This window comes from Callorhinus ursinus, unplaced genomic scaffold (genome assembly GCF_003265705.2).
Source record: "Callorhinus ursinus isolate GAN/ISIS: 27379988/994484 unplaced genomic scaffold, GSC_fseal_2.0 scaffold19, whole genome shotgun sequence".
Lineage (NCBI taxonomy): Eukaryota > Metazoa > Chordata > Mammalia > Carnivora > Otariidae > Callorhinus > Callorhinus ursinus.
This window is the reverse complement of record NW_027397081.1, coordinates 32632616-32649312: the sequence shown is the minus strand read 5'-3', so window position 1 is coordinate 32649312 and position 16697 is coordinate 32632616. Positions and strand designations below refer to the sequence as shown.

At 32.5% G+C, this 16697-nt stretch overlaps 1 protein-coding gene and 1 long non-coding RNA gene across 2 annotated transcripts in view; one reads left to right on the top strand and one right to left on the bottom strand.

The window, feature by feature from the left end:
* The window catches only part of CNTN5 (contactin 5), a 1102248-nt gene extending 1097380 nt beyond the window's left edge, over positions 1-4868 (top strand). The window contains exon 27 of the mRNA XM_073904019.1: positions 3710-4868. Within this exon, the coding sequence (XP_073760120.1) occupies positions 3710-3813 (104 nt within the window). The 3' untranslated portion in view covers positions 3814-4868. The remainder of the gene's footprint in view (positions 1-3709) is intronic.
* Positions 1-16697, bottom strand: part of LOC112840135 (uncharacterized) — a 108934-nt gene that overhangs the window by 1896 nt on the left and 90341 nt on the right. The gene's annotated exons all lie outside the window — the stretch shown is intronic.

Genomic DNA, 16697 nt, shown 5'->3' with positions numbered 1-16697 from the left:
CTTTATTGATTTCAGAGTAAATTGTAAATTCTATTGAGTATCATTTTTTGTTTGTTTTCCAGGTTTATTGAGATATAAATGACATGTAACCCTTTGTAGGTTTAAGGTATACAACTTGTTGATTTGATACACTTATATACTGCAAAATTATTACCACCATAGCATTAGCTAACACCTTCATCACGTCACATAACTGCCATTTCTTTTTGTAGTAAGAACATTTAAAATTTACTCCCTTAGCAACTTTCAAGTGTGTACTACAGTATTATTAACTGTAATCACGATGCTGTACATTAGATCACTGGAACTTATTTGTGCCTCATAGTTTTTATTAGCAGTATTAATAATTTCTAGCTTTTATTGAGCCCTTATTATGTGTTAGGATTTGTCATAAGTCTTATACATCATCTTATTTAGTCTTAGTAATAATTATATGAAGAAGATGACATTATTCATATTTTAAGGAGAAAATTTAAGTGACTTGCCTAAGATCACACTAAGTGGAAGAACCAGGATTTGGACCCAAGTGTGCTTGTCTCCAAGGCCACGTATCTTCACCACTACCATCGTTATTACACCAGCAAGGAAATTAAAGGAAGAGAAATTTTATCAATTTAGAAATGAGTAACCATTTCACTGAGGTAGTCAGAAAAAAAAAACACAAGATTTAATAAAGTATACAAATCTCTCATTAAGAAAATATTAGGCAATTTTCCCTGAATTCTTGAATAAAAAATGTTTAATGTGCATTTAATTAATGGGCAATTATGAGCTTATTTATTGAGTAATCATTCTCAAGCAGAATTGTCAGCCTAAAGGGAAGTATCCAGTGATATCCTGTAGGACTCTGTGTGTGGCTTTGTTGCATTCAACGTATTTATCAATTTGGATTAAGACCAGAAGCATTGCATATGACTTTTTTTGATGCCACAAAGTGGGATAGAAGGCAAATATAAGGAAGAAAATAATTAGACTGAAGCTTTGAGGAAAAGTTATTTACATAATATCTGACAAGTAAATTCTTACAGAAAAATATAAGATGAGATAAAGATATATTTAGGACAGTTGATAAAATTTGAATAATGTCTAGATTAGATAACATATATATCAATAATTTCCTTTTCTTAAAAAATTGTACTGTGGCTATGTAAGAAAATGTCTTATTTTTAAGAACTCTACATTAAAGTATTTAGAGGTAAATTCACATCATGTCTGCAACTTACTTTCAAGTGACTCAGGAAAAATATATGTATTTTTAGAGAGAATAATAACACAACAATGATGAAACAAACATTTAAGGAATCTGGATGAATTCTTTGCTCTTTTTTTACAACTTCTTGGTGCATCTAAAATTATTTCAAAATGAAAAGTTAAAAATAAAAAAATATAAACTATAGGAAATCTGACATTTCTCAGAAATTCAGGTGAAAAAACCTAAGAATTTAAATACATTGTGGCCACACTAAAACTTAATACACTTTATGATTCATTTATAAAAGTATAGCTTCAAGTGCAAAAGAGGTAATAATTTCTCTACATTGATTACTACAATTCAACTGTTCATATGTGGGTGTTAAATTTTCAAGAGCACCTTGAAAGACTGAAGATTATTTCTGAAAAGCGAAAAAGATGGCAACTCTCTGCTTGCATCATAAGTCTCAAATTTCTAAAAGCAATGATACAATGAGAATTTATTGACCCATGATCATGTTCTTGGTATTACACTAGGTATTTTTCATATATTATCTTATTTTATCCTTCTAGCAACTTCTAAGTATTCTATTATTCTCTGACTCCTCGAGGTTCCTGTCAAGTCTAAGACAACCAGATTATAAAATATCATCTGGACAATATCAGCCCCAAGTTTGAAAGTATTTATAAAGACATTGATTCTCCCACTGTGTTTCAACTTCTATTCTATGAAAAACAAATTGTCAACTTTTATATTTTAGTTAAAAAAATACGGCTAGTGCAATCCATTTTCTGAGTTTTAATAAAATGAAAACTCTTAATATTGTCTATCTCAGACCTATAGAAAATGAACAATTGGTTTCATTCTATCATTTTCCAAAAACCAAAAGCCCTAAAAAGTTCAACAACTGACTCGAGTGAAATAGCTAGTTGGTTTTGCAAGTGGAACTAGAACTTAGTCCAGTGTTGTTTGTGTTTTGTTTTGATTTGCTCTACCAAAATAATGTTTTTGTTTTGTGGATTCTTTGTGAAATTTGAGATATAATCCCTACTTAGCATCCTGAAAATGAGATGTTTTGGTAAAAGTGTCATGCTAGTCGATTTAAAGGACTCAGCCACTCTCATAAATAGAAAATACGTTTTCACAGTTTTTATTTATTAAGAATGCACATACCACTCCAGTGAAGCTTTGTCATCATGCCTTTCTTATAGTTCACATGTGGCCATGCACTTCACAATAATTCCTTTTGTACAAGGTGAAATACAAGCTACATTCTCCAATATGTTGATTAAAGTTCTATTAATGCCTTAGATATAAAGATTTTCAAAGGAAAGATTTGCCACTGCTGCTGCTATGTGTGTGGTGTGTGTATTACCAAACAAATGACCCCCCAGCTCTTAAATAAACATCTGGAGAAAAAATTCGGACACTATTTCCATAACAAAAATCACAGCCAGATCCCATTAACACTCAGCTCTTGCCAGAGAAGATAACTTGACAGAAGGATGATTCCAAAAATTGGTTGGTACCTTTATTTTATGATTAATCCATCATTAAGGTTTTAATTAAGGCCAATCGTAAGAGCATCTGTCTCCACTAATTCCATCTTGATGACTTTAAGCAAGTCCTATTATCTAAGCTCCAGTTCCCTCATCTGCAACAGGGTGAAAAAACGTTACTTACTGTTGTGAGGATTGAATGAGATAATATGTATAAAGGGCTCAGTACAGTGCATTGCATTTAGTAAGCATTCATTAAATATCGATCATGATGATCATACTTCAGACTTGAGGAACCATTAACTGGAGTTAGGTCTAAGGGTAGTACTTAGTTTATGTGGAGCTTATTATGTGGAGCTATCAAAGCTACTTCAAACTAATCTGTTCAGATCAGTGTGTTTAATCAAACAGCCACCTTAATACATTAACTGCATACAATATTTTGTTCTCAAGAAGGAATAATTTCTCCTGGGTATAGTTAAGAGTAATGAAAGATGGCTCTCCTTCCTTTGCCGAGTTTGGTGTGAGAATCTAGAATTTAAGCCTGCTCAACCGAAACAAATCAATGGAGAACCCATAAGTAAATTAAGTAATTTAAATAATTTTATTATCGAATTCAAACATTAACTGAAGTAATTGAATTATGAATTCTTATTGCCACAAACTTTCGCTAATTATTCTTGCTCCCTTTCCTGAACAATACACTATAGAAATCATTTTATCGTTCATACCTGGAATTTGGGATGTTTTCTATCATTGGTGAAAATTACACTAAATCTCCTGAGTAGATGTATTTTTTTTTAATGTGACATAGCCTTTCAGTACAGTATTCCATATAGAATTCTGCCTTCCATATAATTTTTGGGAGCCCTATACAATGTCTTGTTTTATAAGTACACTCTCATCAGAAACAAACCCATGTTGCACTCCTTTGTCTTACATACCTAAAAACAACTCTTTCTATGCTCAAGCAAAATCAAAATAATTAGCTCCATTTAATGCTTCTCTATTTTCACAGGTGGGAAAATCACTAGTGCCCAGTCGACCCTCCACACACTCTCCCCATCTTCATCATCGGTAACATTGCTCTTGGCATTGATGATTCCCTCAACCTCTTGGTGAAAACTGCAGACTTATCTTGCTTTGCTTTGCTTTAGCTTGAAAATAGCGGTGAATAGAGTGTAGTGTAAGTGGAGACCCAGGACCCTGAGATGAGCTTTAAAAATTTGGGACTACACATGGTGCACTTATAGGAGGTTGGGGGGAATATTACTTATCCATCAGGTTTCTCTTTGGTTTTGTAAATGGAGAGGACAGTTCTTGGTCCAATAAAATATGCAGATTGTATGTAATGAATTTTTTGTAAGCAAAGGTAATTTCTGTCAAATGTATTCTTTACTTTTGTAATTTGTTGGAATTTGATTTTATATATGATGACCCTGAGTGTGTGCCATCCATTTGTTAAGTAAGTGGTCTCTAGCAGATCTGTTTCAAACACAAATACAAAACTGAGAATGAAAAGTTTGCTAAAGATTCTGAGTCTACTGTTTTTCATTTTCCCTTTGGCTAAGTATCCCAATTAACAGGCTGGTAGAAGATATGAAAAAAAAAAGTACTTCAGTTGTGTGATCCATTATAGAATAGTACACAAAATTTTTTTTGAAAAATATTGTGTTATTGCATAGCGAAATAGCAAAATTTGCCAATATGCTATTCTATATGCATCCCTAGAGCAAGTTATTAGGGTAGGGAATAAGCCATTCACATTAGTGCAAGGTAAATAGAGAGTCCAGATGAATTTAAGTGCTATGGTTTTTCATTAATTACTATGTTATCTAGCTGCAAATATAATAAATCTTTATTTTTAATAACAAAAGATTAAAGTCACAAAAAATATGGTCACTAAAACCTGCAGTCACTGATATGTTGCGAAGGGTGCTAACTTGAAAACAAAATTAATACAGGACAGAGCTTTCCCATTTTCCCACCTACTGCCAAAATAGATGTTGAATTAAGTTCACGGTTTTCTTCTAATTGGCAATAATTTTAAGGACAATTAAAATCTGTTGTGCAAATAATTATGCATACATATATAGTCTGTGAATTAAAATGTTTCAAGCATAACAAATGAATTTTGATTTTTTAAACACATCCACACATCACATACCACTTGTAAAATGTTACCAACCATTAAAATAAAAAGGACCTCTTGAATAAATTGATTTTTTTAATTAAGTTCTGGAAACATGGCCTCAGTACAGGGCCTCAGCTAGTCTAACTAGCCATACACTGCTTGGGAAATGTTCCCCACTTGCTATTTTGGTGAGTCACCATGAACCAAAGTGACTCGAGACAGTTGGATATTGAAGTGAAAGTTTTCTGCTTGATATTATATAGAAGTTCCACCTGCCACATTCATATAACACCCAAGAAGGATGACTGAAGGGATAGTTATTGCAAAGTCAAATGCCAAAAAAGAGCTTGGAGAAACTAGTTTTACAGATGATATTAATATGAAAACAAAAAGTATTCTTTTCTTTTCTAAAATCTAAGCCTGTTAATTCTGTTTGGAGCATCCTTAACAGCAAGCAAAATGAAGCAATATTTAGCTCACCCTGCTGGCTCTAGAGGTTAATCCCTTTAGAATCAGGACATATTGGAATTTCTTTTCTGAATATCTAAAAGATTGGTTTCAGAGCCACAGCACAACAATTTAAGTTGGTTACTCGTTCTGTTTGGGAGGAATTATGTCCAAGACACCCCTAAACAAACAAGAAGTGATTTAAAAGACTATTTTTAGTTAACAGATTATTATGGTAAATTATGACAGATGGTGAATATTGAAGCCTGTGAATCATAACAACCAAGTGGCCTTCTTTGAGCACCTCCTTTGGAGTGGGAGAGGCTGGACTTTGCAGATAGAGGGATATGAATGATTTAGCAGGCAAAATATGAACTCTCATGAGTATGGTGTAGTTTGCAGAAGGAAACTGTGCACCTGAAAAAAAATGCAGCAAGAATATTAAAGAATAGACAATAATTTTCACTTCATATTATAAATCATTTTCTTTGTTTCCCATGATGTTTTATACTAGATGTAGTGAAGAACTTTAAGAATCAAGTTATTACTGAAACTCTTACAAAACAAAGCCCAATAAATATGTCAATATATGGCTAATTCAAATAAACCAAGATTCCCAACTAGTTGATGGATGGTACACATCTGATAGAATATTTACATGTAGAATGTCTGATGTCTTCTTACAGGAATCAGAGATAAGCAATGTTTTTATTCAGCCTGCACAGAATATGTATTTTGCATCATAAACCTATAAAAAAGGTTTTAAATGTTTACCTACTTATGTATTACATACTTGTTACTTTGTAAAAAGCAGAACAGCATTCCTTATCAAGGTACCTTCTTTTTCAGCTGCAGTACTAAGTGAGCTTTTTTTTGGATGGGATAGTAACCACACAGTCTTAAATCACTAAAGAGACTGTATTTTTGTATAATGGCAATTGAACTATGAAGGAAAAAACACTCCTCATAATTAAAAATTTCATGAAAAGTGAATGTTTTGCATATCCAAATAAAGGTACTGTGGACTTCATGTCAAACCGTTAAATATATTGTATACAATCTGTATATATACTATATATAATGGTATATATCATGTGGAAGGCACAGTCAATAATAGTTCTGTGTACTGTTCTTGTAACATTAGATCTTTTTAATAAATAATTCTCTTTTTATTGACTTTTATCTTCTCTCCTGTCAGCTACATGAATGAGTTTATTTCATGCAGACTACAGTATGATCATGATTATGGTGGTGTTTTCATGCTGAAAATATCACAATGTTAGTACTTTGCATGCTGTTATGACTTTAGGTTCAAAAATCTCCATAGGTGTCCATGTTAATTTCAATTCAAAAAGTAGAAGCCATGTCAAAGAAGAAACCAAACAAAGAAGAAAAAACAAATGGGATAAATTTAGGGTTAGATTCATGATTTATTTGTTCTCAGGAAAGGAGACCATCAATGAGTTTTATAAAGAGTTTGTTAAATGCATAATTATGCTTTTATTAGAAACAGTCTGTCCCAGTCTATCCTAGGTATAATTCTCATAGAGCTATTCACTCTTTGTGCTCCCTTAGCACCATGTATAATTTGTAAAAGTTATACACCATGTATAATTTCTGTTATACCAGCAATCACATGACTTTACAACGATTTGCTTATGAATGTTTCCCCTCCACTCTCTAAACTATGGATCCTCCAAGGGAGACTATATTATATTCATCTTAGGATTTCTCTCATTGGTACATATCACAATACCTAGGACATATCAAGTGAGCAATTAATTTCACGTTAGCCCTAAAATTTTCCTGTAAAACAGGCTTCCTACACTTAGGTGATTATATAAATCACCTAGGAACCCAAATCTCAGAGTTCTGATTCAGTAGGTCAGAGACTAGGGAATCTTATTTTCAAAATCTCCTCAAACAAAAACTGATACAACCTTACTGAAGGGAATTTGGCAATAACTAGTAAAATTTTGCATAGATTTACCCTTTGACCTAGCAACCACATGTCTAGGTATCTATCCCTAAGAAAGACTAGCAAAAATATGTAATATTAAGGGAATAAACAAGGTGCAAAACAATGAATATATGCTTCCTTTTGTATAAGAAGTGGAAAAATGTATTTATTTGCTAATACTATCTAAAAGAAATAATGGAAGACTAAACTACAGACTAATAAAAATTGTTGCCTATTAAGGAGGGAGAGAATGGGATATAGGAACAAATAGGCAATGAAGCTCTTTCTCTATGTACTTATTTCCTAGTTTTGACTTTGGAACTACATATTTACATTAATTTAAAAATTAAATTAAAAGGTAAAAACAAAGCAACCTCAAAAAGCAAGAATAAATAGAATATATTGAAAATAACTATACGTTAACCAAATGTTTGATAAGTTAAAGTTTCTCTTTATAGAAGAATTACAACCACATAGATAAGTATTTCAAGTCAGTATTTTGACAGTACATTCCTAATGAGACATACATACCAAGGATAACACACACACACACACACACACACACACACATGCACACACACACACACCCCCCAAAAGAAATCTTTAACTACATTCATTTCTCTTGTGAATAGCATAACTAGTTTGTGTTTTAATTAACCAATATATGAATATAAATGTTAAAGTATTAGAAGAGTGAATTTTCAAGATACATCTGTAAAATTAATTTAAATAAAACCTGTAAGCTTTGATTTAGAAATATCAGTATGAATTCATAGTTCATTTAACCTTTTTCTTATAAATAACCTATTCTTAGCTTTGTTCTACAAAAGTCTAGAAGAGCAATGAACACCTTTAATGGAAAAATAATACAAATAAATAAATAGCACACAAAACATGGTCTCCAAATTCCATTTGCCATTAAAAGGACATTTCTTGGAGAAATGGCTGATTTAAGATCTCAGGTAGGAAATGTATGAGATGAACCTGGGACTTCTTACTGTGCTTGTAAAGACTATCACTTAAGTGGAGATTTAAACATCTCCCACTAGCAAAGATGGAATAACTTGAGCTCAAAAAGAACAATGACATCAGTGGATAGAAACACATGTAATATCTACAAATCTATGATTTCATACTAATATACACACAAATCACTGGTTATTTTTGCTAAATGCAAAATTCATTATTCTGAGATTTGTCATAAAAATTTTAAAAGGGCAAGAATTGAGTATTCTGCCTTTCCTGTAAGAATTGTGTCTCAGGAAAATCAAATAGTTGATGAAGAATAGCTCTACTATTAGCTGTGATAAAAGAATCACAGGTAATAAATTCAAGAGGAATGATAGAATTAAAGAATTTTACTCAGGCAATGATTCCAGGTAAATGTTAAAATCATTAGTTAAAAATGCTGATGAAGAGCAGTGCAATAGAAATTTCAGACTGCCATTATCTAAACCCACTGATTTTAACATCACTGAAAAGGAGACACAGAGACATTAATATGAGAATAGGCGGTAAACAGCACTACCTCTTAAATATTCTTGCTATAAAATTTTTATCATGAACCTGAGTTTATCAAAACTTTAGCCCTGAAAATAATATTACACTGAATGTTAACTAACTGGAATTTGGGTAAAAATTAAAAAAAAAAAACTGTAGGCTTAACCGCTGGTTAGGAAATACTGGAGAATAAAAGAACCTAAATAATACTACAGGAAGAAATCACCTAAATCCTGAATGTGGTATATTCTACAGGACAAAAGATTCAGGTCTTCCCAAATAAATGGCATGCAGATTTAAAGTAGGGAAAGGAACTCTTAACACATTAAAATAGCCTGAGAAGGAGTATCAGCAGAATGTAATGTGTGGCCCCTAATTGAAACAAACCAATTGTAAAAAAACAACTTTGAGACCATGTGGAAAATTTGAATGTGGACTGGATATTAGAATAAGAAGAGGAAACAATAATGGTACTAACAGTTACTTTTTTAAAAAGTCTTTGTCAGAGATACATACAGAAATATATACAGGTAAAATTGATAGGATATCTGGTATTTGCCTTAAAAATATTCAATATCTGGAATTTGCCTTAAAATATTCAATTAAAATAAAATTTGAGGAGAATATATGAAACAAGAATGGAAGAATGGTTACTGTTGAAGTTGAATGATATGTTAGTAGACATTTATTATACTATTGTGAACATTTGTGTGAGTTTAATATTTTCCATAAGAAAAAGTTGAAAAAGTCTGTTTTAGATTCCTTGGCAAAAATAGTCACCTGTGAAATACAACTAAAACCTTTTAACAGGGACTACAGACATATCTCTGTCTTGATCTTTACCACTTATAATAAAATACTAGATGATTTTCTCTTAAGGTAACTTTTAATGAAAAAGGGAAACTTACACCAAATAAGGCCTATTTTAATTTTCTGTGCTTTCAATAAAAAACTTTAGTTCTCAGAAAAACATTATAACATGCCACATTAATGTTTTCTACTTCATTTTCTAATTCTGTAGCAGTTAATAATACTGAGTTATCTTTGTAAAATATATATTGTTAGTTATTTATAAATGTGCAAGAATAAATTTTACATTGAATTACATTAAATGGATGCAAATAAAATTCACTAAATACTTAGTGGTTTCCACCACATAAAATTTAACTGTAGTTTTAATAAGCAAATTTAGCATGGCTTATGTTGCCATTGCCAACATTATTGAAAGGTAGCAATATCTTCTTGATCTGAATGTTAGGCTACAGTAAAAGAAGTTAGCAACCCAAGATTTATCAATATGTGATTCAGTTATAGCAGAACACAAATATTTTGAGATGACAAATTTCCTATTGAATAAAGATTCTTTTTCTAATTTTGAATTAAATTCATGACAGTTATCAGGAAAAATTCTACATCTGTCCAAACATCTGGATCCCCTCATCAGTAATGTTTGTGGCATATTACAAATTAACCTCTAACAAGAACCAACAACTACTTAAGAGAACATCAACACAATATTTTAGAAATATTCCAATGCTTTGGGGCGCCTGGGTGGCTCAGTCATTAAGCTTCTGCCTTCGGCTCAGGTCTTGATCCCAGGGTCCTGGGATCGAGCCCCTCATCAGGCTCCCTGCTCCACGTGAAGCCTGCTTCTCCCTCTCCCACTCCCCCTGCTTGTGTTCCCTCTCTCACTGTGTCTCTCTGTCAAATAAATAAATATTTTTAAAAAAGAAAGAAATATTCCAATGCTAAACATTACCTAAGTGGCAGAAACTGACTCACCAAGCCTGCTTCTTCCTCTCCCCAGGATTACAACTAAACCACACTTCCCAGCCTCTCTTTAATTTAGGTATGAACAAACTACTGAGTTCCAGCTAATGGAATGTGATGGCAATGGCGTGTGCTTTCCAGCAGTATCCTAACTCACACAGCTGAGGTTTTACTTTCTAAGAGTAATATCCTTTTGCTAAAGGATAGTTCTTTTCAGATTGAAGGAATAAATCTCAATGTTTAAAATTATATTGCAAAATTGACATATTTCTATATCAAATATATCTTATGTACCTCTCCTGTTTCTCTTGGCCTCACCTGCCTTCTAGACCCTGGGATGCTTGCTCCACCTCATCTGCCACCCAACTGACTAACTTCCTTCAGGTCCCCTCAATTCCAAGGCATACCCCTCAATTCCAACCAATACCTTGACCCTCTCAAAGCCAGGCCAACCAGGCATACTTCTAAGGGCCTTGGTGCTTCTCACAAATTTTGTGTGCAGATCAAATGTCACAGTTCAGGGCATAGGATCTGGTTTCCCAACTAAGTCTTAAAAGTATTAAATGAGGCAGAACAGAAGTGCAAAAAGCTAATTCCCAGGGGGTAAACTTTGACTAATGAGAAATAAAAGATAGATGGAACAAAACAGATGAATTTACTCCCCTCTTTTCTCTCCTATAGGTGTCTCCCAAAATAATTTCTTCATACAGCCTATCTGGAGACATCCCACATGGCCATGCAGATGTATTTGGCAAGGATGTGGCCCCATCAAACTTAGCATAAAGCAATAAACTGAGTATACATCATCTTACCTTGCTTCCCATTCTCTCCTACCTCACTTTCTATTTCCTTTACTCATGCTACCCTGAGATTGCACCAAAATCTATTTACTAGAGAATCTGGCCTGAGACAGTCCCTATTATTTATTAAAGGGAACCATGGCTCCCTGAAGAAATAGCTGATTTGAGGCCTGGGGCAAGAATTACACAAGATAAGCCTGCATCATCTAGTAGTGCCAAAAAGCAAAGAAGTTAAAAAGACAAATGATGTCATGATAAATGGATATAGGGTCCACCTTGAAAATGTTCCCAGTGGAACATGGAGAATAAATAAGATTTGGAATTCACAATCTGAATTTACTAATTAATTTTAGGATCACTGCAAGTGAGACAGTCTTATGCTGTTGATCACCTCATATGTAATATGAAATATATAATACCACTATAAAGTATTCTTCATAAAACAATCCTGAATTTAAACAACTTCTATATCTATCAGTTGCAGAAATCAAGGGAAATAGAAAAATCTGTTTATGAGGCCATAAAGAAGTAATGTGGCCAAATATGGAATGTGGGACACTCTTCAGCATAATGAACCATTTTATTTCATAGATATCACTAAAAAAATACGGGAGGAATGGGGGTTCTCATTTAAATGAAACATAAGAAATTTAATAAATTACAAAGACATTGTTCAAATTCTGATTCAAGTAGCATTTACAATAAATGATATTTGTTAAATAACCAGGGGAAATGGAATGGACCAGATAAAATATGATATACTAATTTTGCTAGATGTGATAGTGTATTGTCATTACTTTAGGTAATTTTTCTAGAAAAAGGTGAAGTGGTATGATGGCAGAGATTTACTTTAAAACATTGCAGAGGAAAAGAAGAAGGAAGGAAGGAAATAAAAAATGAGAAGAAGAATGAAAAACTTTAAAAAAAGAATAGATGAGCACCTAATAACACAACATCAAACTACATGAGGCAAAAACAAAAAGAACTGCAAGGAAAAACAGATGAATTCACTATCATAGTTAGAGACTTCAACACCTCTTTATCAGTAATGGATAGATCAAGCATGCAGATAAATCAGTTAGGACATAGTTGAACTCAACAGTATCATTAATCAACTAGATGTAATTGACATCTAGAGAATAGATGATGATCCAAGAACAGCAGAATACACATTCTTCTCAAGCTCCAAGATGGACCACATTCTGGGCCATAAAACACACCTGGACAAATTTAAAAGAATAGAAATCATACAATGTCTTTCTTTCAGCCTGCAATAGAATTAAACTGCGAACAATAACAAAGATAACTGAAAACCCCAAAATACATGGATATTAAATAATACACATGCAGCAAAGAAAAAAATCTCAAGTGAATTTAAAAATATTTTAACTAAATGAAAATGAAAATACAACCTATTAAAATTTGTTGGATGCAGCAAAAGCAGTGCTTAGAGAAAAACTTACAGCATTGAATGCATATATTAGAAAAGAATAGGGATCTAAAATCAGTAACCTAAGTTTTTGCATTAGAAAACAGGAAGAGGAAAAGCAAAGTAAATCCAAAATAAGCAAAAAAATTTTTAAAATAAATAATAAGAATTATAGCAGAAATCAATAAAATTAAAAATAGGAAATCAATAGAGAAAAATCAACAAAGCCAAAAGCTGATTTTTTGAAAATATCAATAAAATCAATAAGCCTCCACTCAGGATAACTAAGAAAAAAAAGAGAAAAGATACAATTATTAATATCAGAAATGAGAAAGCTAACATTACTATAGATCTTATGAACATTAAAGTTATAATAAAGGAATTCTATGAACAGCTCTATACCCACAAATTTGATGACCTTGATGAAGTGGACCAATTCTTTGAAAAATGTAATTTTCTGAAGTGCATACAAGAAGAAATAGACAATCTGAATAGGCCTATTTCTATTAAAGATATCAAATCAATGATTAATAGCATGTTAAAACAGAAAGCACCAGGCCCAGATGGGTTCAATGGTGAATTCTACTAAACACTGAAGGAAGAAATTTTACCAATTCTCTATAATCGCTTCCAGGGGATAGAAGCTAAGGAAATATTTCCAAATTCATTCTATGAGGCTAGCATAGCCTTAATTCAAAATCAGACAAAAATATTGTAAGAAAACTATAGACCAATATCATTCATGAACACAGATGTAAAAATATTCAGCAAAATATTAGCAAATGAAAAGCAACAATATATAAAAGGAATTATACACCATGACAAGTGGGATTTATCCTAGGTATGTATGGCTGGTTCAACATTCACTAATCAATTAATGTAATTCATCATACTAACAAGCTGGAAAGAAAAATCATATGATCTTATCAATAGGTACAGAAATAGCATTTGACAAAATCCAACACCTATTCATTATAAAAACTCTCAGCAAAATGAGAAATAGAATAACTTCTTCAACTTGATAAAGAATATCTACCAAAAAATCTATAGTTAACATCATATTTAATGGTGAGACACTAGAAGATTTTCTGTAAGATTGAGAACAAGGCAAGGACGCTTCCTCTCACCACTCCTTTTCAACATTGTACTGGAAGTCCTTGTTAATGCAATAAGATGAGAAAAGGAAATAAAAGTATACATATTAACATAACATAACATAATAAAAAATAAATTTCAAAAAGTATACATATTAAGAAAGAAAAATTTAAATTGTCTTTATTCACACATGACATGGTTGTCTATGTAGAAAATCTGAAATAACCAATGAAAAACTCCTAGAACTAATAAGCTATTATAGCAGGTTTGCAGGATATAAGGTTAATACCCAAGGTTAAACACCCTTTCTATATACCAGCAATAAACAAGTGGAATTTATGATTCAAAACACAATAACATTTACATTAGCACCCCAAAAAATGAAATACTTAGGCATAAATCTAACAAATAGGTATAAGATTCATATGAGGAAAACTACAAAAACCTGACGAACAAAGTCAAAGAACAAAATAAATGGAGAATTATGACAGGAAGACTCAATATTGTCAAAATGTCAGTTCATCCCAAATTGATTTATAGATTCAATACAAACTCAATCAAAATTCCAGTGAATTATTTCATTGATATTGACAAACTGATTCTGAAGTTTATATGGTAAGGCAAAAGACCTAGAATAGCCAATACAATCATATATATATATGTATCATCCCAGCATTATTGATATATATCAATAATATATATAATCAATATCTTTATATTGATATATATCAATAATGCTGGATGATGATGATCATAATAATAATAATGATGATGATGATGATAAAGTTAAAAATCTTCTTTATCCTTGGTTGAGGCCTTTGGTAAATGAGAAATCTATGGCTCAAGAAGGTTGTCAGAGGTTTTCTCCTCTTTCCTTCTGATATAAGCTTTAACTCCCTCCTCCCTTCCATTTTTTATAACGTGTGCTTCTGACCCTACCATGTTCAAAGAGGTGGTAGTGGGAAGGAAAAAACAAGAACACTTCTTACTGAACTAGCACTAATGTAAAATGACTTTCTGCTCTCTGAGCTTAGCAGGCTCTAGAGGGGAGGGGGGTGGGGGGATGGGTTAGCCTGGTGATGGGTATTAAAGAGGGCACATATTGAATGGAGCACTGGGTGTTATGCACAATGAATCATGGAACACTACATCAAAAACTAATGATGTAATGTATGGTGATTAACATAACAATAAAAAATTTAAAAAAATAATGATGTAATGTATGGTGATTAACATAACAATAAAATTTTTTAAAATGCAAAAAAAAAAGCTCATTCTTTTTCTCATTGACACTTCCATGAGTTCAGAGAACACACTGGGTATATTTGACTCCAATTTCTGTATTGTGAGCAGTGTATTTTCCTCTGGCTAGTTATTTCCCCCCCAATCGCATCATTACTCATTGTAATGCTATTGGGAAAGATTTAAAATAGCTTAAGGACAGGTCTCTCTCCAATGTGGCCTACATCTGGTGTATGTGAAACACACACAAATCCTTTACTGTATTGAATTCTGCATGCATAGACCAAACCCAAAGCAGTGAGCTTAACTCCAGCATCAGCAGCTTTGCTACCCAACTCCAGTCCTTTAAATTTCTCATCTGGGAGTTTATAAAAAAAAAAAAAGAAAACAAAAAACAAAAACCAACTCTACAATTTCACTCAAGTCTGTAGGCATCACAAATTAAGATCTCTGAATGGTCTTACTGAAGTACCCTCATTAGATAATTGGAAGTGGGGCACTCATAGCCAAGTTCTCTTCAAGCCTCTTCAAAAATCCTTTTCATGAGTCTTCTTGTCTCAAATTTTTACACTTGATGTAGGTAATGTATATTAAAATCCTGTAACTGCTTTCTCTCTATTTTGAAATATCTAAAGGTTCTCTGTCATTTAACTCCCTTTGCTATCTGACGGCTATTGACTCAGTCAAAACACTTTTAACATCTTATTATAAAGAGTTTGAAAAAAAGGAGTGAAATAGAATTATGCTTTTAAGGAATTACTCTAGTTGTTCTATAAAAATAGATTGTAGAAGGTGGTGGCAAATGTGGAAGCATAGAAAAGTCTATTAGAGTAGTTCAAATGAGAAGTAATGCTGACACAGACTGGAATTGGGAAAAGAAGTTACATGTCAGATATATTTTCAAGGTAGAAGCAGTAATGCTCATGAATTCTATAAAAAGTATGAGGAAAAGAGAGGAATCAAGGATACCAGCAGATTTCCATCTTGAGCTACTATGCCATTAACTAGATAAAGACTGGGGTGGTAGATTGTTTAGAGAAGTTAAGAATTAAGAGTTCAACTTTAGACATGTTAAGTTTTAGGTGACTATTAAATATCCAAGAAGGAATGCCAAAGGAACTGTTCGATATAAAGTCTAGTGCTCAAGAGAGGTCTAGAAATCAGGGCTAAAAATAAGTATTTGTAGATTATCAACATTTAGGAAATATTAACTATAAGACTAAATGAGAATACCTTGGAATTGAGAGTAGCTAAAGGAGAAAGAGAGCAAAAGATTTAGTAGCCTTCAGGCACTTCAAAATTCAGAGTTTAGGAAGATGAGGAAGAACAACCAAGTAAGACTCAGAAGGGAAGTTCACTTCCAAGGTCTCAGAAAGGGGAAGCAAAATATTAAAGAGTGGTCATTAGGTAGAATGGTAAAAGGCAGAATCTCCATTTCCACACATTAAAAACTTAAGAATTGAGGGAGGCAGCACATATAGTTGTTGGTTCAAAGTACGTTTCATGTCCTATAAGACAGCAGCTAGTACACCCAAGATATTTTCTCATCAGTGATACTTTAGCTGAGACATGTGAAGGATCATCTAAGATTTTATAAAGCTAGCAGAAAACCCTTATTATTTTGTCAGT